The following is a 26,887-nucleotide window of genomic DNA, read 5'->3' as shown; positions in this document are numbered from 1 at the left end:
ACTCATGTCCCATTCGCTCCGTATCCCTGTGACTTCTCTGTCCACCTCTAATCTCTCTGTTGAAAACGATGGTGTCTGTGGTGGTTTGAAAGAAAATCACCCCCGTGGGAGTGGCAATATAGGAGGTGTGGCCTTGTTGGGGTAGGTGTGGTCTTGGAGGAGGTGTGTCCCTGTGGAGGCAGGCTTTGAGATACCAACATGAGCCCAATGTCTCAGATTTCTTCCTGTTGCCTGGAAGTCAAGATGCAGGACTCTCAGAGACCTCTCCAGTGCTGTGTCTGCCTGCACGCTGCCATGCTGCCCACCGTGATGATAATGGACTAAACCCCTGAACTATAAGCCAACCCCCAATTAAATGTTTCCTTTTAGAAGATTTGCTGTGGTCGTGTTGTCTTTTCACGGCGATAGAAACCCTAACTGTCGAGTAACTCTTCACAGAAGAAGAGCAGTGACTATGACAGTTTCCTTGAAGGAATCTTCTTTTACATCTAATGTCAAGTGCTAAAACCTGAGGCTGGCAATGTGGCTCAGTGTTTGCCTAGGATAGCAGTTCAAGCCCTCACATTAGTGAAAAAAATGTTAAAATTCAATACTCAGTTGTCTACTAGAGCCAGGCATGCTATTTATATAATATATAATGTGTGTGTGATGTGTGTGTGTGTGTGTGTGTCCGTCAAAAATATATGCTGAACTTGTTTGTAAACTTGCTTTAAGAATTCCAAAGTGATTCCTTTATGGATTCTAACTCAGGCTCAACATTCTCATGAGTTCAACTCCCACTGAGGAAGTCAAGGTCCTTATTAATAGCTTGGTTTTTCCCTGTGACAGCCAAGTTCATAAATTCTTTGCATGATGTTCAGTATGCAATTCAAATCCCACGTGTTAAAAGTTGAACTCCTGCTTCCTCAGATCTCTTCCATCTGTCAGTCATGTGTCACCTACCTCGTGGCTTGTTCCTCTCGATCTCTGTAAGTTAATTTTGACTTTTGTTATTACCATCATTTATTGTCATTCTCAGCTCTCTTTCTATAGTCGATAAATTTTATCTATCCCGTTCTACTACGACTGTCTTAGTTAAGGACCTGAATAGCTTTCTTGAGCTTCATGTCAGGCTCATAAGCATTTCTAACACAAATACCTATGCTCGGAGTAGTCAAATTATGATATTGTTTTTTTTCTGTCCTAAATAGAGGCCAAAGTGATAAACACAAATCTGTTAAACACACACACACACACACCTTAAAACATTCCAAGGTTCCCAATGCCCACGGAGCTAAGTCCATATTCAAAAGCAAAGCTTTCAACCCCCCCCCACTTTCAAGTAGTCAGTGGCTTCTCTCACAGCAGTGCTTCCTGTCTTTCCGTTCTGTCTACACGGACTGTCTGCAGTTCCTTCTAACTCTCCCCTGCTGTTCACAACAGTGCTTCCTGTCAACCTTTCCCTAACTTCTACTCTGGGCAAAGATCCTTCATCTGTGTCTCCAGTGTAATTACATTTAAGTGGTACAGTACCTCCCATAGTGCAATGTGTTTTATTTATTTACTTATTTTGAGACAGAGTTTCTCTGTATTGATTTGGAGCCTGTCCTGGAACTCGCTCTGTAGACCAGGCTGTCCTCGAACTCACAGAGAGATCCGCCTGCCCCTGCCTCCCGTGTGCTGGGATTAAAGGCATGCGCCACTGACGTCCGGCGAGCAGTGTCTTTTATAAAGGCACCTTTTCTTTCCAGCTGGCAAACTTCCTGAGGAGGGGAATCATACCATATTCATCTTTATGCCCTCAGCACACCTTGGCACAGAATACGACTACAAGACGTGATAAAGACTCAATAGATACAGCCACGCTAAACTGAGACCTCCACAGGGGAAGTAAAAGATCCAGCCCGGATACTTGGTAATGAAAAACGATCCCGGTGCTAGAAAGAGACGGAGTTGATCCCCAGAACACCGACGAAGGTCTACTCAGGACAGAGTTCGTGTGTACCAACGATAGCAAAACAATGAGGGGGAAACGGCCCCATCGTGGTAATACGCTGGCGTCCAGGACGATGGGATTATAACCTCATTGGACTAAAGAGACGCACGCAGCCGTGGGCTGCGGGACGCGCATCCATCCGTGTGCGGCTCCAGTGAGGCCCTGCTGTGCTCAGCCTCCTTCCGGGAACGCGGTGTGCTGCTTCTGCTTGTTCCATGTGCGTTTGAGCAAATGAGGGACGAGAACCGGGAGTGCTTGAAGAGCTGAGGAGGACGCGTGATCCTCACAAAGGGAAGCCTTCGCGGCAACCTGAAAAAAGCGCTGAAACCTGCCAGGACTCTCATTTGAGAAAGCAAAAAATTGTCTTCTCCGGAGACGCCAGAGGGATAAAACTGGCGTCAGTGAACAGAAACTAGGAGGAAGCAAATGACAACCTCCTGTCAAGGGCAGTTGTGTGAGAACAAGCCCTGTCCGGAGAGTAATGAGCAGATTCACTGAGCAGTGAGCATCCATCCCTTGGGCGTTTGAGAAGGTGCCAAACACCCAGCTGCTGGGGCAGTGCGGGAAGGGGGTGACAGCCTGAACGAGGTGGCCAGAAGACGGCCTCGCCGCGTGAAGAGTCCAGAACCGGGAGGCTCCCTTCCTTCCTAAGGCGGCTGAAGTTATTTCCCCAGGTGGACGCGGAGAGAAGCAAAGGAGCTGTTGCTCGGGTTCCATCCGTGCAGCCAGCGCGTGGCCCTGTGACTTCCACCCGGGAAACCTCCCCCCTTCTCCTCCTCCCCGTGTTCTCCAGACACAACCCCTGCTCTCCCGCTAACTGACCCTCCAGTCCAGTCTGTCACAATCCTGGTCCCGGTCCCACCGCTCGCCAGCTTCACTTGGTGCTCAGAGGTGAGGGACCTGGGGCTGGCACGACTCTGGAAAGCCAGTGGAGTGTCCGTGACTATCCCATCAGATGTCAGCTCTCCGGCATCAGCTCCCCCGAGGGAGGTTGGAGCCGTGGCGGGAGGGGACTTCTCGAAGAAGGCTAAACCGTCCTTTTGATTTTGAGTTAAGCATTGGAGGTTGGACCCGGGACCTCGTGGGTACAAGACAAGCGCTCTGCCACCGGGACACAGCTGCCTTTCTTTTCCGTTCACAGCCGGTCTCCTAGGAGAGAGAAAATTTGGAAGGCCGAGAGCCCCTGAGAACGCCAGAACAAGAGATTGGATGTAGGCGGGGTGTTGGTGGCGCGCGCCTTTAATCCCAGCACTTGGGAGGCAGAGGTGGGTGGATCTCTGTGAGTTCAAGACTAAGACTGGTCTACAGAGGAAGTTCCAGGACAGGCTCCGAGAGAGAGAGAGAGAGAGAGAGAGAGAGAGAGAGAGAGAGAGAGAGAGAGAGAGAGAGAGAGAGAGAGAGAGAGAGAGAGAGAGAGAGAGAGAGAGAGAGAGAGAGAGAGAGAGAGAGAGAGAGAGAGAGAGAGAGAGAGAGAGAGAGAGAGAGAGAGAGAGAGAGAGAGAGAGAGAGAGAGAGAGAGAGAGAGAGAGAGAGAGAGAGAGAGAGAGAGAGAGAGAGAGAGAGAGAGAGAGAGAGAGAGAGAGAGAGAGAGAGAGAGATTGGATGTAAAAAATAAAATCAGAGTGAACATGTCAGTTTAGCTAAGTTTAGCTAGACTGAAGTTCTTTACGAAAGGCATTTTCTAGAAGCTGGAGATGGATGGCCTCCATTGATGGCCGTGATTCCCATTGTCCCTTGTCTGCTCCCTCTTGTGCACAGTTCTGTCTGCCACTGGCCACCCAGCATGGACGGCGAGGGACCCCAAAGGATAGTGGGGTCCAGAAGGCAAAGGGGCTGAAGCACTCCAAGTGTCCTCCATGCCTGCCCTGGGCTCTAGCCAGGCCCTTCTACCTTGTTGTGCGGGTGGGTGCCTTACCCTCTCGTCCAATGCCATCCCCGACCCGTCGCCCGTATCCATTCTTGCGCCCCGAGCTCCTGCTGTAGAACTTCGGAAGTCAGCGGGGCCTGGATCACTGTAAGTCTGACCGCACTGCCGACAAATCCAGGGAGTTTCACCCTGCCCGTCCCCACACCATCTGTCCCCAGTCCCCGAGGCCCCCTCCTGAGGACCTCTGTCCCCCTTTAGTGAGAGCACCACACTCCAGCTCACTCCTATCCCGCGCACCCCCAGCGCTTACAGAGGGCGCGTCCTCTCCATCAGGACGCTTGTCCCCTTGGCTCTTGACTTACTGCCCGGTTAGTTGCCTGCTTCATCTTTGGCGTTTGTCCCTCTAGCCACCCTCGGGGCACACACAGTGAATGTCGGCACAGCACCTGGCTGTCTGGTTCAGTCGGAATCCCCAGACCGAGCTCGGCTTTCGTCAGAAACCCTTACCCGGACACCTCTCGTTCTCAAGCGCTTCTTCTTCTCCTCGCAGTTCTCATTACCAGAAAGGGATGAGCACCGGGATGGCCAGGAGCTCTGCCGAGGATAGTTGGAGCCGGTGCAAGCTCTGCCTCCCAGCTCGGGAGCACAGCTGTGTTTGAAACTGGTACGCCGATTCCGATTAGCATTCCTTCTGGCATAGCACCGCTGAGACCTGAAAACAATGGTTGGAACAGTTCCTTGTATGTGACGCTGGAAAAAAATATTATATGGCCAATGCATGTCTTCGACAGTGAAGGTATTAAAAATAAACAGAAACAAAAAATGAAAGCATTAACCATTAGAAACCCCGAGTAGCCTCCAAGTCTAATGCTATGTTTCATAGACAACGTCTAAGGATTTTCTGTCTGCTGAATTTTAAAAAGCTGATTTTACAGGTCTTTTTTTTCTTTACTCACAAATACACAGATAAATAAATTTTGACTAGACTAGTACTTTTTTTTTTTTTTAGAAAAAAGCAGCATAGCTCTAACTACAGTAGGCTTGGCATTTTCTGGTTGTCACAGTACATTGTTGGGATTGGGTCTAAAGCCCCTTTGTAAGCCCAGTGGTCACTAGATCAGCAATTGTTTTCACGGCCTTAGTTGTTAACTGCCCATTTGGCAAAATGCCACAGGGTTAATCATGTCCTGGCTTCCTAAATCTCTCTGTTTTTAGCCAGAGCCTTCATTTCCTGGCCTGAGCTGCTCCACAGTGTTGGATAACTGAGGCGTAAGGCCCGGATTTTCAGAGGGATGTGACAATTCCTGAACCGGAAAAAGATAACTGCCAGGTACATCTCATGTAGACTGGTAATTGGATTCTGATTACAAAAAGAAGGCCTTGCTGGGATGCTATAGGCTGGGAAAATTAAAGCTTCGGGTGCACCCCGGCCACTCTGCAGCGGCCCCGCATTCGCTCTCAGGGGGGCTGTGAAGTTGGTGGTTGCTGACCTCAGCGCACCGCAGCAAAACCGACTGCAGACCTTTGTGTGAGTTAGATGTGTCTCTATGGCGACAACAGGTTGCCGTGTTTGCCATGCCTGGTCCTGCTAGAGCCCTTCACATCCCTTAACCTTTTCCCTGCCTCTGGGGCCCAGGATCCGGACCTCCAATTAATTTAGCCAGTAGGATTCATCATCATAGGGTGGGAGGAAAGAGAAATGAGTTATGTATCTCCCACCCCAGCTAGGCTTTTGGGTGGCGGTTGCTGTGTTCCTCTATATGAGACCATGGTTTCTTGACTGAGACCCAAGGTCCAACTCTTACCCAAAACTTTTATTGTATCTTTCCAACTCTATGGACGAAAAAAAATCTCTGTAGTGTGGCGCTATATGACTGCTCCGGTTTTTTTTTCTCTTTACAAAATAATCCTCTCATTAAACGCAATTATTCCTGAAGTGTATCCGCTTTGAAGGGACCAGACCCTCACCCAGCCCCCTGCTTAAGCAGCCATAACAGGCTGCGGAACAGACACAGCAAAGACAAAGGTTCTTGACTCAGCACTTGTGCTTAGTTTCCTGCCTTCTGGCCTTTCCAGAGCTGCCCTAGGTCAGATCGCCTCCACATGGCAAGGAACCAATCAGAAGTTAGCTGATGCGCTTTATGGAAAAAGTGGTGTAACAGTGCCGTACAGAGCATAGCAACCACCCTGGGAGGGCCTACAGGCCATAACAACCAGTTAACCAATCAACACAGTTAACCAATCAACACAACAATCAATCCATCCAAGGCCGGAAGCCCACCAATCCTGAAAATTTGCAGACCCCTAGACACTCCCCTTACCCTATACAATAACCCTGCCTGCCCACCCCCCCCTGCCTTGGGGTCCTTCTTACTTCAGCCCAGCAGCCATGTTGGATGGACAAGGGGCCTGAGTTAATGCAGTTAACTTGTTAATAATAAAAACTCTTTGCTTTTGCATTGGAATGGGTCTCTAGGTGGCTTTGGAGTTCAGAATTAGGGCACAATGGTTTCATGACTGACACGGTGGGTTAAGACATGGCATTAAACACAGATTGGAGATTGATTTCTTTCTTTATATACAACGTATTTTGGTCATATTCTTTCCCTCCCCCAATTCCTCCCAGATTCTCCCCTCCTTACCCACCCAACTTTATATTCTTTCTCTCTCTCTCAAGAAAAAAGCAAAACAAAACAAAACTACCACAAAAACATGTTCATTAACTCGTTCAATCCTTTTAAAAGTTTTTCTTTCATTTTTTTTGCAGTTACGATATAATTACATCATAATTCCCCCTTCCCTTTTCTCCTTCCAAGCCCTCCCATACGCGTCCCCTTCCCCCTTTTAATAAGTCTGTGATATTGTTTAAATTCAGACAAGTAGCAAGGGCACTGTCTTCCTTTCTTTTCTCTATTTCAAAATTTTTGAAAAGTTTGAAGAGGCCCCAAAAAAAGGCCACTAATTGGTCTTTTGTCTGATTCAGGCAGGGTGTGTAGTTGGACGGAAGGAAGATGACAGTACAAAGAAGTAAAAAAAAAAAAAAACAACTTACAAGTGACTAATCAAGAATAACAATGAATTAATAACATCCGGGAATCTTCCACACCATAGGATGTAGTTATATGAAAGGATACCTTACAGATCTAAGCTCCAAGAAAACATAACCAGTGCGACTTCCTTCTTGAAAACTGAGCAAGTCAACTGTTTGTGTGGAAGGCAGTGTGAGTTTTTCAGTTTAGAACAGAAGGAGATGGATGGGGCAAGGAGTGAAAAATGGGCAGAGCACATCCCAGCTCTACACTCTAAGATTTCTATGACCTCCCAAGTCAGAAAACTAGTTTCACACACAATAACTGCCAGAGAACATCAGCCTGCTGGTCCTGATCATCACTGCTTGAGCCAGCAAGGCAGAGCCAACGGCATCTATGTAGGAGCCCACTCTGTGAGGCACTGTGCTATGTACTTGTACATGAACATAATGAGTATGGCAGATGGAGTCATGATGACCCTGAATCAGAGCAGACTGTGATGGACACATCAGCAAGCCTCTCATACTATAAAGTTAAGTGCCTTGAAAGCAGGAGAGCAATCCTGTTGCATCCTTTTATCTTACATTCATTCCTCAGGCTGAAATGTAAGCCTGGTTCTGTTTCATTTCCAAGAAGGTATTCACTGTCTTTCACGTAACTGCATCCCAAAGTGTAATCTAACCATGACTTCACTCTCCACTGTCGCTCCTCTCTTCTAATCTGCCTTTGTTCTGCCATGTGGTGAGCGCCAGTCTTCTGCCCATGAAGTCTTAAACACACTGAGCTGCTTCCAAAATTCTACATTTCAGGACTATCAAAGGATGGTGGGCAGAGCTTGTTATAACTAACTCCCCACTGTAAGAGTGCATCTTGTTTTTACTGTTGATATTGTACACTGGCAAATTAGAAGACAATTGCAGTGACTAAAACAAACAAGCAAGCAAACAAACGGACAAAGAAACAAGTATCACAGTGTTTGAATGTCTCAAAGGTCTACCTAATGGCCTGGAGGACTGAAATGGTCAGCATCTGTGTAGAGCAGTCACTGCACAAAGTTGAAGAATCCCCAGCCTACAGGATAAGTCGAGTCACCATAAACTGTCAGCAGCAAACACCTCCAGAGTAGATGGGGGCTTGTTCCTTACCCACCCGGACACCACACCTTAGACTCTGCAAAGCACCGGCATCCATATGCAAAATAATATCCAGAGAAGGTCTTTAGCAAGTGAGTTTAGTAAAATATGAAAACAGAAGCAATGCTTTGAAATGAGAATTCTTACAAGGGAATCTATGTGGTGCACTATTGCATTTAGTTAAATGTAGAGGAGGCATCAGGTGAGCTAGCTGTTAGTGAAACTGGTGCTCACTGAAGACAGAGCTAGCCCTCATCAGTAGCAAGCAGTGTGCTTCCCTTATTAGATTCCTACACACCTGTGCAGAGTTCTTCACTTTTTTGCCCTTCCCCCATAGTTCTTAATTTCTGAATATTATCAGAAATAAAAAAACCATCTCAGGACCTCCTGGGGTGTGCAACATTCATGAGGTATCTGCATTAATTAGTTATATAAGGGGCCCGGAAGCAGGATGAGACTGGGTTACTCTCTCTCTCTCTCTCTCTCTCTCTCTCTCTCTCTCTCTCTCTCTCTGTGTGTGTGTGTGTGTAATATTACTTCCTATTTAGAATAATTCCTACAATCCAGAAATGTTTGGTTGCTGCTACAAATCCTGTGTAGCAATATTAGTAGTCCCTTTTGGTGACAATAATCATTGCCTGTTTGAACTATAATTCAACTCTTCATATTGATTTACAGCTTTCATTTATCTGCCTCTTCCCCACCATCTGATGAGACTCCTGTCCCTTGCAAAAAGCAATGGTATCTTATACTATGAGGTATTAGCTGGGTCCAGAAAATAACCAGGTGCCGCGCCCGTTGTGCAGCCTGTATCTGAGAATGTGGCGAGGGTGTCGGGATTGATGACACAGACCAGTCGGTTGCATTAAGAAAACTTTATGCTCCCCAAGAAGGCTCAAGAGAACTTCCCAAGAAACGCTTCCCTCCAGAAAAGCTTCTGCCACACACACACACACACACACACACACACACACACACACACACACACACCCTCCTCCTGGCTGGTGATTATATCCCTGACACCAGAATCAGCAGTAGCAGCAGGGGGCAGGAAGAGGCGGCTAACCATTGGAAAGATCAAAGTCAGGGTGTTTCAGTGAGTGAGCCCTTATGGAGCCCTTATAGGGAACTTATAGCTCCGGTAAACATTTCTTAGGGCACTGGATTGTTTTCAGTAAACATGTTTTCAGTAAACATTGTCTCACAGCTGCCTGCTCCCAGGCTGATGGGGAAGTGGGTCTCCAGCCAGGGTCTGTTGTTCCCACAACCAGGCATGGGGGAGATGCTCCCTTGACTGATGTAGGGGAGAAAGTCTTTTCAGAAGCCCTAGTAAAACCCACCCCTGACTTGTGATGGCTCTGTGGCAAAAGACATTTTTTTGTTTGTTAGGAGCACTGTTTCTGGTGCTCACTCAAACCAGATTCATCTAATTATGTGTTAGGTTTTAACAAACCTCCTCACTTATCGCACTGTTCAATAGTAGTCTTTTAACTAACTTCTCCCACTAAATCCCTGGGGATAGCATGTGTCCATGACGTTCGTTATTGTATCCTCAGTCCTCTGAGATACATAGTGGATAGCCCTTTCTCACTTTTTTAATATTTGAATTAAGTGAAATGGCTTTGCTTGCTTATTCAGCAGTGTAGACCAGGTCCTTTAAGGTTAGCACAGAGGCAGGTGTGGTAGTATCGCTTCCTCTCCTTCCTCTTCTGTCCACCTTGAAGCCACACCCAAAGGGGTGTGGCCACCATTACAGGTCCACAGACCAGCCGCCTATATGGTAGCTCATGTTTGCAATCTCAGCACTTAGGATAACCGGGGTTCAAGGACAGCCTGAGTCACATAGTAAATTTTACGACAGCATGGACTATAGCACAATATACTGGAGGAGAGAGGGAAGGAAAGGGAGGGATGGAGAGGGGTGAAGCAGGTCAATAAGATCAATTTGACAAAGGTTTTAGAGGAATAAAGGAAACATTTTATCAATGTAAACAATTGTAACAAACCGTGAAAACAAAAAAAAGGATTATTTTACGTGTATGGGTGTTTTGCTTACATGTATGTGTGTACATCACCACCTACATGCCTGGTGCTTGCAGGTCATAGGATAGGGCATCAGATCCTGTAGAACACACAGTTGAAGCTTCCATGTGAGTACTCGGAAATGAAGCCAGGTTCTCTGGAAGAGCAGGTAGTGTTCCTAACCACAGATCCATCTTTCCAAGCCCTAATTGCTACTTTTGCACATTTAAACGAATGAGAACAAATCTTAGGATTTCAGTGATTTGTGTTTCATCACATGCTTTAGTAGATGCAGACTTTCTGTTTTACTGACAAAATCGTTTCTCCAACACAGCTTCCTGAGTTTGTCAGAATAGCTTAGGTGGTACACTGAGTCCTTCACTGTTCTACAATATTTTGGGAAGGGGAGGGTTTTCCTAATTCTCAATCCCACAGAAGATGGCCTCCGTTTAATATCAATAATCATTTCAGACTAGAAGGCTGAACAGGCAATTCAGAGAAACTATGCAAATGCCTGGTATATATCACAAAATGTTATGAGTATATAACTCTTGGTCAAGTTTAAAGATGCAATATTGCAATGAAAATTTAATGTGCATATCTTTGGATGAATGATTTGGCTCATAGGAAGAATCTATCCTCCTGACATATTAACATAAAACACACACACACACACACTTTTAAAGTCAGTATTGTGACTTTGGTATTTGGTGGGAAAAGCCCTGTGCACAGGTGGGTTGGGTTACAGGAGGGAACGCTGGAGGCTTTGCTGAGAGTGGACCTTCTGGAGGGTTTTGGAAACTCTGGAGGCTTCTGGAGGGTTTTGGAAAGGCATAGGGGGAGGGACTTTAGGAAGCACTGCCTATAAAAAGAAAAGCTATCTCCTCGAGTCTTAGTACTGTTTTATTCCCAAAAGAAATACCATGGATGTCCCCAAGTCATTGACTACAGTGAAAATGTCCACTGAAACCTCCAAATACACCACAGGGGAATTCCACCTGTGACCTGTGGATCATCTTACAACCTTTTCCTCCTGCAGCCCTCAGTACAAACGCCTCTACCTTTCCTCCAACACACAGCTCCCTCCACGTGCTCCCAAACTCAATGCCGCGTAGACTGAATTCCTTCTCACGTCACAACTGTTCCTAGTACTTCTCACACATCTCTGCAGCTTAAGGGATTGCAAACATGGTCAACATTATTATTAATTTTTCTTTTACTGAAGGTTTTTTCCTCTTACTTTTTAGGCCCGTGAATTTTCTCTTCCTTCTTAACCATTCTTCTGTTCTGGGTTTTCACCTCTGTGCTAATTATCCGTTCTGTAAGAAGACATCATACTCAGGGACTTCCGAAAGTCTGCATTTGTTATCTCATATATTAATATCCGTGTTATCTGTATTAATAATCAGTTGTGTAAGAATACATCATCCTCAGGGACTTCCAAAAGTCTGCATTTGTTACCTCACATGTATTAATATCCATGTTATCTGTATTAATAATCAGTTGTGTAAGAAGTCCTCATACTCAGGGACTTCTGAAAGTCTGTGTTTGTTATTTCACACTTCCTTGGGCTGGAGATCTGGCTTAGCTGGTTCTTGGCCCTAGGACTGCAGTCTAATCCAAACTTGGGGACCCCCCTGCACTCACGTGGTTTAGTTGTTGGCAACACGCATTTTCTTGTGGCTGAAGGCCACAGGGGGCTTAATTTCTTCAAGGTCAGCAGGCAACCTTGTATCCCATTTCAAGGAAGATCTAAAGTTTCCTGACAGAGTTCACTCGAGTGTATTACACTTACGCAGTTTTGTTTAATCTTTGGGGCACAGTCTCAGGTAGCTCGGGCCAACCTTGAACTTGCTGTGCAGATAAAGATAATCTTGAGCTTCTGATCCTCCTGCCTCTACTTCCCAAATTCTGGAATGATAGACATGCGTCACCACACTAAGTTTATGTAGCCTTGGGGACCAAACCCAGGGCCTTACTCATGCTAGGCAAGCACTCTACCAACTGAGCTACACCCCATCTTGCCGATCAACACGCGGCTAGCACTGACTGGGAGAGAGAGCTCTCGTGCTTGAGAGAACCTCTTAGGGCCAGCTTGGAGGAATCCTCTCGCTTCTTCTCACACCCTTCCGGGCAGCACTGAGGTATGTAAGAAGGTTTAGAAATTAGTCTAAGCATGACCTCACGGTGATGCTATGAAAAGGAGAGATAAATTACAAGAGCACTGTGAAACCTTTGGAAAGGTTGGTATGGCTCTATGGACCTGTAATGCCGTCAGTCTTAAACTTGGGAAGACTGAGGCAGGAGGATTCCTAGGAGCTCGAGACTAGTCAGAGTTAAATAGGAAAGCCTTGTTAAAAAATACCAAAAAAGGAATGTTTTGTTTAAGACAAAGCAAAGAGAAATTTTGGGGATGTCAGCTACATTTTTTATGTTGGTTACAGTGGCGGTCTCGTGAATATTCCACATGTGGCTAAATGACGAAACTATTCATTTTTATTGACTGACAATTCTACCTTAATAAACATGCAAAGCTCTGGTGGAAAACAAGATGTTTCCCTTGAGGGAAGGACATAATTGGGGGACTAGTTAACTAATCTGTCTCATAGTCACGTATACCTGGATATTTTCCAAATTCGCCATTTTTACATAGTCAGGTAACTCTGTGGAAGGGGGTCATGTCTGGTTTATCAGTCAAGATGGCCTCCCTTGGAGCTGGGAAAACGTCGTAGCACTCTGTTGCCAAGGACCCATATTGGGTGGCCCACATTTTCCTTTAACTTCAAATCCAGGGGAATCTGACATCCTCTCCCGAAATTCATGGGCACACGCACTCACGTGTGCACATAGCCACCCAAAGACACACTCATGTACACATCTTTTGTTGTTGTTTTCCTCGAGCTTCTGATCCTGTCTGGGACTCATTCTGTAGACAAGGCTAGTCTCAGATTCACAGAGATCAGCCTACCTCTGCCTCCAAGTGCTGGGATTAAAGCTGTATATCACCACCCAGCCATCTCTCCTTTCTCTCTCTCTCTCTCTCTCTCTCTCTCTCTCTCTCTCTCTCTCTCTCTCTCTCTCTCTCTCTCAGAGAAGGATCCCTATACTCCTGGGTTATATTTTTAACTCCCTAGATTTTCTTGCAAGATTCTTAAGATTATACTCAGGCTTTTTTTCCCTCTGCCTTTTCTGACTGGATTGATAAATTTTCTGTATCAGTCCATTTTATTTCCTCGTGCTAATTTGGAAATTCTAGCATTCCTTTATATTCTGTCAACAGATACATTTTATACTCCTGTGCTCATGAGACATTTTCCTCCGCAGTCTGAAAATAAGCTAGCAATTATTTCCACAAGATAAACTCTGAAATAGTTCTGCATACATTTGTTTCTTCCCTCGCTCCTCCATCTCTCCCAGACGAGACCCTGGCAAGCGGAAGGCCCTCAGCCCTCCCCACACTGCAGTATCTAGACTTGCTAGGATCGCTCCGTTCTTCAAGTAACTGGAATTAAGTGTCTCTTCAGCCTGCTGCTTCTGTTCTCAAAGCCCTTACCTAATACCCCTATCACACAGAAGTTTTCAGAGACCTGAAAACCGTGTAAAATTCCATACCTGGTTTATCAGGCACGACGGTTTATGTGACAGTCACAGCTGAAGAAGGTGACAATTGCCAATGCATTTAGTATTCACAGTTCTGTGGGGGGGGGTGACGCCATCATTTTCTCCATCCTACAGACAAAAACAAAAGCACAGCAAAGCAAAAGCACAGCTTCACCGAGTCAGGAAGAGGGAGAACAAAGGCTCACACCCCAAGAGTGTCCTGAGCAGTGCTTCTCAATCTGTGGGTTGTGATCCCTGTGTGTGTGAGGGGGCACATATCAGATATTTACAGTATGGTTCATAACAGTAGCAAAATTACAGTTGCGAAGTAGCATCAAAATAATCTTACGGTTGGGGGTCACCACAACACAAGGAACTGTGTTAAAGGGTCACAGCACTGGGAAGGTTGAGAACCACTGGTGCTGAGATGCCACCATGACTGTGTCTCGTGCATCAACAGCCTGGGTACCACCTGGGACTTTTTTCTAAATGCAGACTCTGATCTCCATCCTGAACTGTTGGGTTCCACGATTTAATAAGATCCTTGGGTGATTAAATGCACATGAATGCTCAGATCTACTGCCCTGTAGTTTGCAGGAATGAACATACACACATAAACACACACACACACACACACACACACACACACACACACACAGAGAGAGAGAGAGAGAGACATGCATACATTACACACAGGTACACATATATATACACACACATGTACACACACACACACACGCACACACACGCACACACACACACACACACCCCACCGTGAATTCTGCAATGTTCATGAACACCTTTGCCTACTTATCAAGAGAATGCAATGTACGTGGGGCCAGGTCTCACACGCTGTTCTTAGTCATCTATTTGAACAATAATCTTTTCTTTTGGGTGAAGATTTCATTTATCCACTTCAAAATCATGTAGGCCTTTCTCTTTATCCTTAGAATTCATAAATTCTAAGCAAACTATGCCTTCGTGTGTGTATTTTTTTCATCAATCATTCCTGCAGCTAGTGAGCCCTATCGGTTTACAGACTCCTTGTTTCTCCATGGCAGGCAGATGCTCTGACTCGTTTCATTATTGCTCTTCTCCATCTGCTCCGTTAGCCGCCCCCCCCCAGCTCCTTTGGTTCACTAGTCACGCGTCCTTGGTGCACCTTCCAAGTCTCTCGCCCTTTCTCTGATGGTTCCCCTCTCACTTTTTAGCTTCCGTTTCAGATGACCTTTCTTTGTGACTCGCTGTGCCGTTTACAAATCTCTTCTGATTTATCTATTAAATTGTACACATTCGGAAAATGTGAAAGGGGGCCATTGCCTTCATTTCCTCAATGCTTGCTCTCTGATCAGCTCTTCATGTGGCCCTCAGTTTGGCAGGGTTTGGGTTCTTTAGACTGGGGTGTCTCCCCGTGTCTCTCTGCAGGCTAGATCTCTGTGCATGTAGACGGGGGCGTTGGGTGTCTTCTCGTGTCTCTCTGCGGGTTAGACCTCTGTGCATGTAGACGGGTGAGTTGGGTGTCTCCCCGTGTCTCTCTGCGGGTTAGACCTCTGTGCGTGTAGACGGGTGAGTTGGGTGTCTCCCCGTCTCTGAAGGCTAGATCTCTGTGCGTGTAGACGGGGGCGTTGGGTGTCTCCCCGTGTCTCTCTGCGGGTTAGACCTCTGTGCGTGTAGACGGGTGAGTTGGGTGTCTCCCCGTCTCTGCAGGCTAGAGCTCTGTGCGTGTAGACAAGTGCATTGGGTGTCTCCCCGTCTCTGCAGGTTAGACCTCTGTGCATGTAGACGGGGGCGTTGGGTGACTCTCCGTCTCTCTCTGCAGGCTAGACCTCTGTGCGTGTAGACGGGTGAGTTGGGTGTCTCCCCGTCTCTGCAGGCTAGATCTCTGTGCGTGTAGACGGGTGCTTTGCTCTCATCCTCTCCCTTCTCCTGTGTCTGGGTGCTGCAGTAGCCCGTGAGGCAGGGGTGAAAAAGCCACCAGCGTGCGGGGCCCCTTCTGAGTCACTTGAAGGTGACATCGCTACTTCCTAGAATGCCTGCTTTTCCCGCCTTGGAACAAGGAAGGAAGTTGACCCCTGGGTCTCTTGGGAGCACAGAAGACAAACACATTCACATTACCCCCTGAAGACCACAACTCTCTGGAACCGGTCTTTAAAGGGTTCCTTCATTTTTGTCAGGTTCCCAGGGGGTGGGGACTACAAACAGAAGGATTCTGTAACTGACCTTCCCATCTAGAGTACCACACAAATATAAAATGCTATGCAGTCCCGGAAAAGAACAAGGTAATATTTGTTGTGTGTGTTATGTTTGTAACGATGCCTATGATATGTAGTATGATAGGAAAAGAAAGTGGGAAATATCACGATAATGAATTCTATAGTATCATCTTAGGAATATTAAGTGTGTGTGCATATACACATGCATTAAGGCTTCTAGGTGACAAGTTCTGAAAAGTACCTTTGGCGAATGTGAACAAAAAGCTCAAATATAAAATGACTTGTTTGGATAGATACTGACATGATGAGCTGATGGCCAATGTTAGATGATCAAGATGCGGAAAAGGATAGGAGGGTGACATCAGGGTGTTTGTGACAGTAGTGTGCCTGTTAGTCTGTCTGTCTGTCTGTCTGTCTGTCTCTCTCTCTCTCTTGTGTGTGTGTGCGTGTGTGTGTGCATGTGTGTGTGTGTGTGTGTGTATCCTAGGTAGGCTTTGAACTCATAACCCTCTGGAGTCAGCCTCACCGATCTCATTAGAGTATCGCATTTACACGTCTCAGTAGCTATGTCCGAGTCCCCTTACTGGACAGAAGACGACTGTATTGGTTTGGATTCATTGTCTGTTCCTGAATGAATCAACTCATTCAAGAAAAATGGGATATATGTGGAATGTTTCTCAAGTTTACTAAGATTGTCAAAGATAACGTTGACAGCATTGGAGACCTGGCAGCAGCATCCACACAGGAATCTGTACTTTTTCTTCCCCTGACACATCCTCGCACACCACACACCCTGGAATGCCCACCAAACTGCTACTTATAAAAAGTAGAGACATTACAGACATGATTAAAAGAACAGAATTTTTCTTTCTTTTAATTGTTATTATTTAAAACCCTTTAATATTCTTAGAATTTTCATGGTAAATTTGATTGACTGATGATATTTCTATCAAGTTCAGTGCCTGATACATTCTGAGCATTCTTAGTGCTCTACCACTAAGCTACACCCCACCCCCGCAATGGACATTATTAAACAATAAAGAAGGAATAAACAGTGAGAGGGAATAAAGGGAAGGCCGATTCAAGCATCTGAAAAGGCTTCTGCAGAATACAAATCCAACCACTCTTGTGGTGCTCTGCATTTCTCCCATGTATGAAGAAAGATATTTAACTAACATCCACACACATGGCACCACAGGCAAGATCTGCTGCCCCTTACTTTCCCTGGGCTATTCTCTACCTAGGAGGTGGCAGTGCCATCCTGGCCCAACCCAAGCAACAGGCAGTCCATAGTGAGCAAGGTTGCGGGGGAGAAACTTGCTGGGAGTCAGAGTTCCCATTCGTGACTCTAGTCCCACCTTAGCTTGTCATCTGGAAAGAAGGTAATATTTCTAGTTTCTCTTCCCACTTTATCTATGCAGCCTGTAATGACAGAGAGATGAATAGCGAGGCCCCTGTGAGAGAAAGTCAATATATGTAAAACTATTTTCTGGGACGTATTGATCTTCCAGAGATTCCACAACAACGCATCACAGATGAGTGATTAGCAATGTGTTTTTGGTTTGGGTGCTGCCGGGCCTCCGTTTCTCCCGAGGCTTCTCTTCCTGACCTTTCACACCGAGGCCTCATTTGGGCTTCTTCTTTGTACACACCCCCTTGCTGTCTGTTTCTGGAAATTTATTTGTTTGCTTGCTTGTTTTCGAGGCAAAGTCTCTCATGTATCCCAGGATGACTTCAAAGCTTCTAAGCAGCAAAGGATGACCTTGAGTTTCTGATCCTCGGGCCCCCACTTCCTGAGGATGCTATCACAGGTGTGTGCCGCCATGCTTGGTTTGTGCTGAGAGCCACACTCAGGGCTTCCTGCCTGCTAAGTAAGAACTCCACCCCTGCTCATCACTTCACACAGGGACACAATCATGTTCAGAACAGGGCCCCATCTAGATCACACTATTTATTTATGTATTGATAATTCTTAATTGTCTCTGAAAACTATTTTCAAAAACAGTCACATTATCAGAGATTTCTGCTGCGACACCAACCTATGATTTTGAGCCTACTTGGTTCATACCAGAATGACATTTGATGCCCATTGTAGCTTTTTGTGTGTGTGTGTGTGTTGTATAAAATGAAGCTGGAGCTGGGGAGATCTCTCAGTGGGTAGGGCTTGCTGCACCAGCATGAGGTTCAGCATTTGGATTCCCAGCACCTATGTAGAAGCCAGGTACAACAATGTGTGTCTGCAACTTCAGTACTGCAGCGCAGAGACAGAAGGATACTAGGGGCTTTCTGGCCAGCCAGTCTAACCAAAACAGTGAGCTTCAGGTTCTATCATAGACCCTGATGTAAAAAATAAAATGGAGAGAAATAGAGGCAGACATCTGACATCCATCTCTGGCCTGCCCATTCACATACATAGTCACATGCATTAGCATACAGATGTGCACACACATACATACCACACATATAGATGGGTAAATAGATGATTGATAGATAGATACATACATACATAGATACATACATACATAGATACATAGATAGATGATAAGCCAACCACTAAGCCGGGCATTGGTGGCACATGCCTTTAATCCCAGCACTCGGGAGGCAGAAGCAGGTGGATCTCTCTGAGTTCAAGGCCAGCCTGGTCTACAGAGCGAGTTCCAGGACAGCCTCCAAAACAATACAGAGAAACCCTGTCTCGAGAAAAAAAAAAAAAAAAAGGAAGAAGAAGAAGAGGAGGAAGAAGAGGAAGAAGAAGAAGAATCAAGTCATTCCTGGTTTGAGGCTTAGGCTTAAGCATTTCATTTATTTATTTTGGTTTTTTTGATACAGGGTTTCTCTGTGTAGTTTTGGAGCCTTTCCTGGAACTTGCTCTATAGTAGATCACACTGGCCTCAAACTCACAGAGATCCGCCTGCCTCTTCCTCCTGAGTGCTGAGATTAAAGGCGTGAGCCACCACCATCTGGCTGAGAATTTGGTTTATTACCTTTCCTGACCCTGGGTTGACAGTCATTATGTAAGCGGAGTCTTTTAGAGCACAGCCTAGTTTAGTTCTCAGATAACCACAGTCCCAGCTAACCCTGCACAAAGCAAAAGGGAGACCCAACAGAGCCTGGCAGTCTGTGGAGCCAGTGATGAAGCGCATGGAAAGGCTGATTTTCACATTGCTCTCACCAGAACCCCACTCTTTTTGAAAGCTCTTATGCTGACTTATTTGTAACTTATTTGATAAAGGAAGAAGAAAAGTATTTTTTCTAGATAATCTTAGTACTTGACACTTAACAGATTGTCTGAAGGTGTGGGCAGTTTTCTCAGACATAACGACGCATTTGCCATGAGCTGGGACAGGACCTGTGTGGTTAACAGTGTAGAGCATTCGTGGGATGTACACAGGCAGTGTGAGAAGGTGCACCGTCTATATGGCCGCCACGAGTCTCTCCCTTCCTTGTCTGTGTGTACTAGGCCTCACACTTAGAGGCAACAACCTTTTGTTCCCTTTTTAAAGGCACCTGGGCTGCCTCATAGAATGTAGTAGAAGTGACCGTCTGAATTTCCCAAACGCAGGCTTTGGCGCAAATGGCATATTCCAATTTCATCCCCTGGAAACTAGACTTCAAGCTAGAAGACGCCGAAAGCCAGATGGAGGGATCATGTCTGTGCCCTATCTGCCCCAGCTCAGCCACAGGTTTTCGCTTTTTTAAAATCATATTCCAATGTCACCTGTAATGAACATAATTCATTAGTATGATGTATTTGCTTTAACAAATGAAGTAATAATGATAAATTATGGATAGCCTGTTCATATTTCCTTAATTCTTCATTTGTTTTCTATTCTGGTATATTAAGTTTCATCATCCAGTCTCCTCAGACTTCCTTAGCTGTGAAGCATCCTGAACTTTCCATGTTGCTGTTTTAACAGCCGTAGGAACACGGGTGGGGTGCTCTGGAGGATATTCTGTAATGGGGACGTTTCTGATGCTTTCCTGATAGCTGTCATTGATGTGAAATTGAGGAGAAAAGCCAGAGACAGTTCAGTTTTCCTCAAAGCGCCTCTGAGGCACATGGTAGAATCATGGGGCATCACTGCTGACGCTGAGCCCTTGGCCAGGGTGTTCTTCAAGCATCCTAACGTCTCTCTTGTCCCTCCATACCTCTCCCTATCGGTGCTCTCTGGGAGGAGGTAACCCTGAGCAGTCCACACTTAGAAAAAAGAGAACTGTGTTCCTCCCCCAAAGGCAGATTGTGACATAAATTATTTACTGTTTTTTTTTCCTATAAGAGACTTCTCTATTCTCTTTCACTTATCTTTTAATTATTTATGTCAGTGTTTTCTTGTGGATATTCTCCCTACACTTTGGATCATAATTCAACCTTCCTCTGTCTGTATCCTTGGTTTTGGTTTATTGCTGTGTAATTTTGACATACCTGAATCAATGGTCAGTTGGCTGGTTGGAGCGCTTCCTTACTTTCTGTAACAAGATGTCCAGGCTCAACTTGTATACTCCTTGTTCTGGTCAGAGAATTATCCATTTCACCAAAGAAGCTTCATTCCTTTTATTGGAAAGTTATTTTAGAAACCAATATCTAGGTGATGAATGTTTCCCTCTCTAAGCTTTACTGATTTTTATTTTATGTGTATGAATTTTTTTCTTTTGTGTGTGCACAGACACATATTCACACTCACACATATAAAACCACGCTCCTGGTTGAGGTCAGAAGAGGGTGTGTGTGTGTCAGATTCACTGGGACAAGAGTTACAGAGCTGTGAGTCACCGTGTGTATGTACCGGAACTTGATCTGCATCCTCTGCAAAAGCAGCCAGCGCTGTTAACCGCTGAGCGAGGTCTCCAACCCCTGTTCCATCCTTACAGGACAAGGGACAACTCTTCAGCATGCTTGTTTCTTCCCTGGCTGAGCCGCAGGCTCTGACTAAAGTTGGGTTCTGACCCTCAGCCATCTGACCTCTTCTAGACACATGTATTGCAAGAGCTCCTCTTTCCCAATCTCCCCTCCAAATTCAGATGTTTAAAACTTCCACTGCTACAGAAATTCTTAGTTTAGAACCCTAATAAATTAATTGATTAGTTTCAAGGAAGCCAAAGGCATTAAGTAAGAAAATTGGGCTGTGAAAATCCTTGACTGTCTGCCATGAGATTGTTGTGGATTTCCTGTGAGGTCCAAACACATCCCATACTCTCTGCTTCTGGGACTGTAGGGGGGGAAGAGGGGCAAGGTTCTTGATCTCACTAACAAGCAGATTGCTGGAACTGCCCACATCACAATACTTGAAGATGTTATATAAGTAAGCTATGTAGCACACATTCGTAATCTTATATTCAACAGGCTAAAGATCCTGAGTTTGAGGATAGCCTGAGCTACACTGTGAATTTCAGGCCAGCCTGGACTACACAGCAAAACCTTATTAAAAAAAAAAAGGTTGTATTGGAAGTGGACACATTAAAACAAGCTCAGTTAATGAAAGGTTTGAACATTGTGTGGGGTCTGACGGTACCTGAGGTACAGCTCGGCAGCAGCCTTTCCTGTCACGGTAGACACTGTGGTTCCCAGCATCCCATCCCACAGGACACAGATATTCATGCAGCTTTCCTGTGTGACCACCACAGAGCGGCCGTCTCCTCTCTTGGCTTCCAGCGTCTTCCTGCTCACCTGGCTTCCCCTTCCGTTTTGTCGGGAAGGCACTCTTCTTCTCCTGTGGGTCCCGCCAGGCTTTTCCAGAGCCGTCCACAGGGTCCTTCAGTCTTTCTCACCGTTACTGCCTGACTCCCAGGGCCACCTTGTATCTTACTTGTCACACAGTCTTGTTCCCTCATTTTAATATGCCAAGGGTCCTACATCCGTCTCGGAGCTCCAGTATATGACACAGAATGAGGAAATGAATTCCTAGCAAGCCTCCCCTATGCTTTCACTCAACAACAACAAAAATACAAGAGGTAGAAACAGAAGATGAAAATAGCAACCCCACTTTCAGTGTAAACTGATGTCTTATCAGAATCTAAGCGGGTCTAGTCATGAAGGATGACATACAGGCTTTGAAGACATCAGGATTGGATTTGGGGGTCCATCATTCACTGACTGGGATACTGGACAAATCCTGAGCCTCTCTGAAGCTAACTTTTCCCTCCTACACAGTATTATTTCACATACAAGATGTTACTAATGTGTTTATAGTAGTATTTCCATATCTCACTGGTATTTGCAAAGTTTTAAAATAATATATAGAAAGTAGCTTTCTCCCCTGTTTCTTCCTAATGGAGTCTATGTGGGAGAGAATTTCCTTTGGATTATCCAGGCTTTCTTAATCCCTGCAGCCAGTTATTCTTTCGAGACTCTTAAACAGGAGGGATGGCATGTTTCTAAAATGCTCATTTTAGAATCAAGGAATGTATGATCTACAGGGTTGCGGTGACTTTCCCAAGGCTACAACACAGAAGGCGACGTTGCTATTCCAGGATGCTCCCAGTTCATTCCTGCAGTATTTACTGAAATCTGGCCATGTGTGTCACGTGGCATAGACTTCATATTCTAGAAAAAGTAAACACACTTTGCAAACTACACCAGCATGTGATCGGGGCTAATTTTCCTCTTGTTGGAGAGACTTTAAAGCACAGGGCTGCATCTGCACCAGAACGTGGATGTGAGAATCAATGGATGCTGACTACAGCAGCTTCAGAATGCGCCAGCCTGAATCCTAATGGGTTGGAAATGACTTCGTGCAGCCATCCCTCGTCCCGAAGGCCTTATTCAGTCACCCGTTTAATCTTTCCCCAGACACATTTACAGAAGACCTACCAAATGCACAGCAGCAGGCCTGCAGCCGGGATAGGCAGGTGAAAGGAAGACTGCTCCCCGAAACCCGGGGAGCAAAGAAGCACATGCTGGCCGCCTTCTGGGTCCTGAGTGTTCACAATTTAAAGAGATCCGAAGAACAATCTGAAGCTGATTCTGCCAGCAGCCTGCCTGGACTTTTAAAGTCTACCGTAACGAGAGCCGTATGATGTGGCACACCCACCTTCAATACACAGGAACCCTGGCCGTGGAAAACGCGGGAGGATTTAGAAGCGATTCTTGCAGGTTGCTTGAGACTGGTATTCATTCCTGGGCTATCATGAATAAGCAGTTAGAATATTCATTGTTAATAACTGACTACTGGACTGAGCCAGACCCCCTGAATGTGGGTGTCAGTGAGGAGGCCTAGATAATCTATGGGGCCTTGGGTAGTATTTATCCCTGGCATGCAAATGAATTTTGGGTGCCCATCACACAATGAGGGATGCTCTTTCAGCCTGGGCTCTTGGGGGAGGGCCTAGACCCTGTCCTGGATGAAATGACAGACTATGGACACCCCCATGGAGAGCCTCACCCTCCCTTGGGATTGGAGTGGAGATTGGGTAGAGGACTCAGGAGCCCGTGGGGGGGGGCAACTGGGATTGACATGTGAAGCAAGCTTGTTTCTAACTTAAATTTAAAAAAGGAAGAAAAAAAAGAATTGACTTCTAATGGGTGTCTACATCATTGCAGTGGATTTTCAAATCATGGCTATATTTCTGACCCTGAAACAAAATTATAAGCTTTATATATTATATAATTAATGTTATATGTGTGTATATATAAATATAAGTTTTCACTGAGTCACAGAAACTCAACTAGTTCACTGCTGTTAAAATGCAGTTTGCAAAGCTGTCAAATTAATGTCACAACAAAATCAATATCTATTAGTGGTATTTTTCTCTCATTTTTCTCTGCATCCCTTCAACCATTTTATCTTAAAATAAGCCAACCCCGAGAGTGGAAGTGTGTTATGGTCAGCATATAACAGAACGGATGGAGGAATCAATTTTAGCTTTTTAGTGTTATCTTTGGGGCCTAGATAAACATTATTTATTCATTTTCACTTGGAACCAGCTTCATGGAACTTTACCAAAGGGATGATACACTATTCTATTTCTATAAATATCTGATGGTGGTGGGCATAACACACAGGAGAGAAGTGTTGCTTTCAGAGGTTGGCAATGACGTCAGCTATAATACTTTGAAGAAAGGAAGTAGGGGGAATAGTAAATGCTCTATTGATGGCTTCCCTCCAAGGCTCCTCTTGCCCCAAAAACCCACTCCAGCCTTGCATTAAGTCACAAAGAAGAACAGGGGCACGGGGCCTCTTATAAGTTTCGTTTTGCAATATAAGGAGGTCTGAAATGGGCTGGATAAACTGTCAAAGCAATTTGTGACAGGAAAAACACCTTTTAGATCTCAGTGTCCCCCATACAGTTATGTATGCCACCTAATCGAGAGTCATGCACTCAAGTCACAATACCTTTTGACCATAAGGGACTGTGGCAGCACACTCCAAGCCTAGACTTTTGATAGGGGACCCTGGTGTTTTGTCAGAAATGGTGACACTCCAGGGAGACTTGATCACAGCAAACACTTTGAGTAAAGTCTCTGAGGAATGGCACCAATCCATTGCCTGTTGAAAACATCCTTCCCTAAAGGTCAGATGCGTTTTACTATAAAGTACAGGAAGTTATTTCCATAACATACTTCAAAAGCAGTGGGGTCTTTTCCTCCAATTTAATCTGTGAAGACAAAGTCACCAAAAAAAAAAAACTTGCTCCTGAGCTTTGTGTATGAATACTAAATGTTTTAAAACGACACACTGTTTATCTCTCCCTATTATTTAGAAGTATTGTAAATCAATTAATATTATCCACACTATCAAATGCAAACTTAGATGCACTTTCTCTTCTTGTGTCTCTGATTCTCTTCTCCCCATTTTCCCAATATTTTAGCTTTTGGCTGACTTTCTAGGAACTCTCTCTGTGAAATACATGAAGACATTTCACTGGTGTGTATGAAGCCTTGAAGTCTTCAGCTAACAACTTCTAGTTTAACACTTTCATTTGCATCAAGGCAGCAGAGTGAAACTGAAGTTGAATGAAGAGAGTTGGTGTCTGCGGCAGCTGCATTTGGAAGGATCCATGCATCATGCAATGAGGCCTCCTACTCTAATTACTTGTGAAACCCGACTTTGAAGAGAGACTGCTGCCACAAGTCATACTGTCCTTACAGTTTGTCGTTTGACTGTGTTTGGTTCCAGAGCCCATAGAATGTTTTGTTTTGTTTTCTCAGATGGAACTATTTCATCCTGTATCATAGCAAGCCAATGGGATCTGCTTGCTACTGCGATTTTCAGACGTTAATACTTGGTAGCTTTCTGCTCTCCTCCCAGTCATGAGATTTTATATTGGAATTAAAGTTACCCTTGTACCCGCTTGTACCAGACATCCACATGGAGCCTCTAAGCAAGACACCACAACTTTCCATCCCACACCTCAGCCTCCCATCGCCTTTGCGGAGCTCAATGCTTTACGGAGCTGCAGCCTCAGCTCCAGGTCCTGAGCCTCCCTGTGTCCCTTCATACTCAAAGCCATAGTCCACGAGCTCCTGCTGGAGGAACGGCATCATCTAGCCCATCAGAGTCTGGAATTCTGTTGCATAGGATCCTGTCTGGATGCAGCCCAGAGATTCAAGTGTTCCCAACCAGAAATCCTTTTGAAAACGTTGGGACAAGCCTGTTCTGCTTTCTCCATGCATCGTAATCCCTGTTTTCTGTCCAACTGACGCCAAGGTCTGAGTTCTAGCCACTGGCCTGGGTCACGAACCCTTTCAAACACAGCAGGACTTTTAGCTTCCACTGATTTGGGGCCGAGAGCCCCGGAGAGGTCCCAGACTGACCAGAAACACATGGAAAGGAAAATGGCTAAGCCAGGTGTGGCACATGCCTGCAATCCCAGAACCACACAGACTAAGTCACGAAGTTCACAAAGCACCTTGAGTTGAGGGCAAGCCTGAGCTACATTGTAGGATCCTACCCCAGGAAACAAAAACAGGTTGGAGAGAAGGTTTAGTTGGTAAAGGTGTCTGCAGCCAAGCCAACCTGAGTTCAATCCCTAAGACACACACAATAGGAGAGAACCAATTCCTGCAAGATGGTCTCTGGCCTCCACCTGTATGATACATATGTGAACGCATGTGCACATGCATGCATACACAGACCATGCCCATGCATGTGGGCACACACACACACACACAAATATATATAAAATAAACAAATAAATAAGTATGGAATAAGAAAAATAAAACAAACAAAAAGAACGCCACCAGGAAGATGCCACTGGAGAACACTCAGCTGCAATGTGAGTGAGAAAGAAACTCTAGCTGTGTTAAGCCACAGATGTTTTTATTGCCATAGGATTTTTAATTACATGTAAACAATGTGTCTTGATCATAGCGACTCTCTACTCTCCCCTTCCATTCCCAACAAGCACCCCCAAAACGTTCCCCCTCGCCTCTCACGTCTTACGTTCTGTTCTTGGTTTTGTTGTGTAATCCGCTGGGCTCAATGAGGGCCGCCTGTGGGAATGCTGAGTGGTACTGTTGGCTTGTGCTCCTGCAGGTAGCTGAATCTGCCTTGAGTTCGTGAGTGCGGTGGCCCTGTCGTGTCCGGATGAAGCATTTCACAGCAGGCCTCCCCGTCCTCTTGCGCTTATATTCCTTCATATCCTCTCTTCCTTCCCATCTTTTTTCTCTTTATTCTATTCTTCATGCCCTTTTCATGACAGTCCCTAAGCCTTTGGGGAGGTTGTCTTCGATGTCCCATTTGGAGCTAAGGGTTTGTTTAACAGTCACACATTCTCAGCAGTGTGATCAGTTATCAGTATCTGCACCAACATCTGATCACTGCAGAGAGATTTTTGCCTTAAGTCAGATTTCCAGGTGTATCAGTTATAAAACTAGCCGCTGCCTTAACTGATAATTCATCTCACGTGACCTTTTTGACTCAATTTTAGCCACCTGTTTTGTCTGGCCACCAGTGATTTGGAGAAGCACATGTGAAATCCTGAGCTTAACCAGCTTGCTCTGCCACTGTCTAGTGTTTTCTCTGTAGTATCTCCAAACTATAAACACATGCACATTTCTTTTTGTAACTCAAACTAATATTTCTTTCTTTCTTTCCTTTTCTCTTTCTTTC

General features: G+C 45.4%; 1 protein-coding gene across 1 annotated transcript; it reads right to left on the bottom strand.

Moving 5' to 3' along the window:
- Positions 1–3,554: 3,554 nt before the first annotated feature.
- LOC121143345 lies at positions 3,555–26,415 on the bottom strand. The gene is made up of 3 exons (XM_040755203.1): positions 26,219–26,415; positions 4,350–4,554; positions 3,555–4,004 (listed from the first exon to the last, which is right to left on the bottom strand). The coding sequence occupies exons 1-3, from the start codon at positions 26,413–26,415 to the stop codon at positions 3,657–3,659; spliced, it is 750 nt and encodes a 249-aa protein (XP_040611137.1). The 3' UTR covers positions 3,555–3,656.
- Positions 26,416–26,887: the final 472 nt, after the last annotated feature.

This window comes from Mesocricetus auratus, unplaced genomic scaffold (genome assembly GCF_017639785.1).
Source record: "Mesocricetus auratus isolate SY011 unplaced genomic scaffold, BCM_Maur_2.0 Super-Scaffold_100011, whole genome shotgun sequence".
In the NCBI taxonomy this organism is placed as follows: domain Eukaryota; kingdom Metazoa; phylum Chordata; class Mammalia; order Rodentia; family Cricetidae; genus Mesocricetus; species Mesocricetus auratus.
Note: the sequence above shows the minus strand (reverse complement) of the source record. Positions and strands in the feature narration are given on the sequence as shown.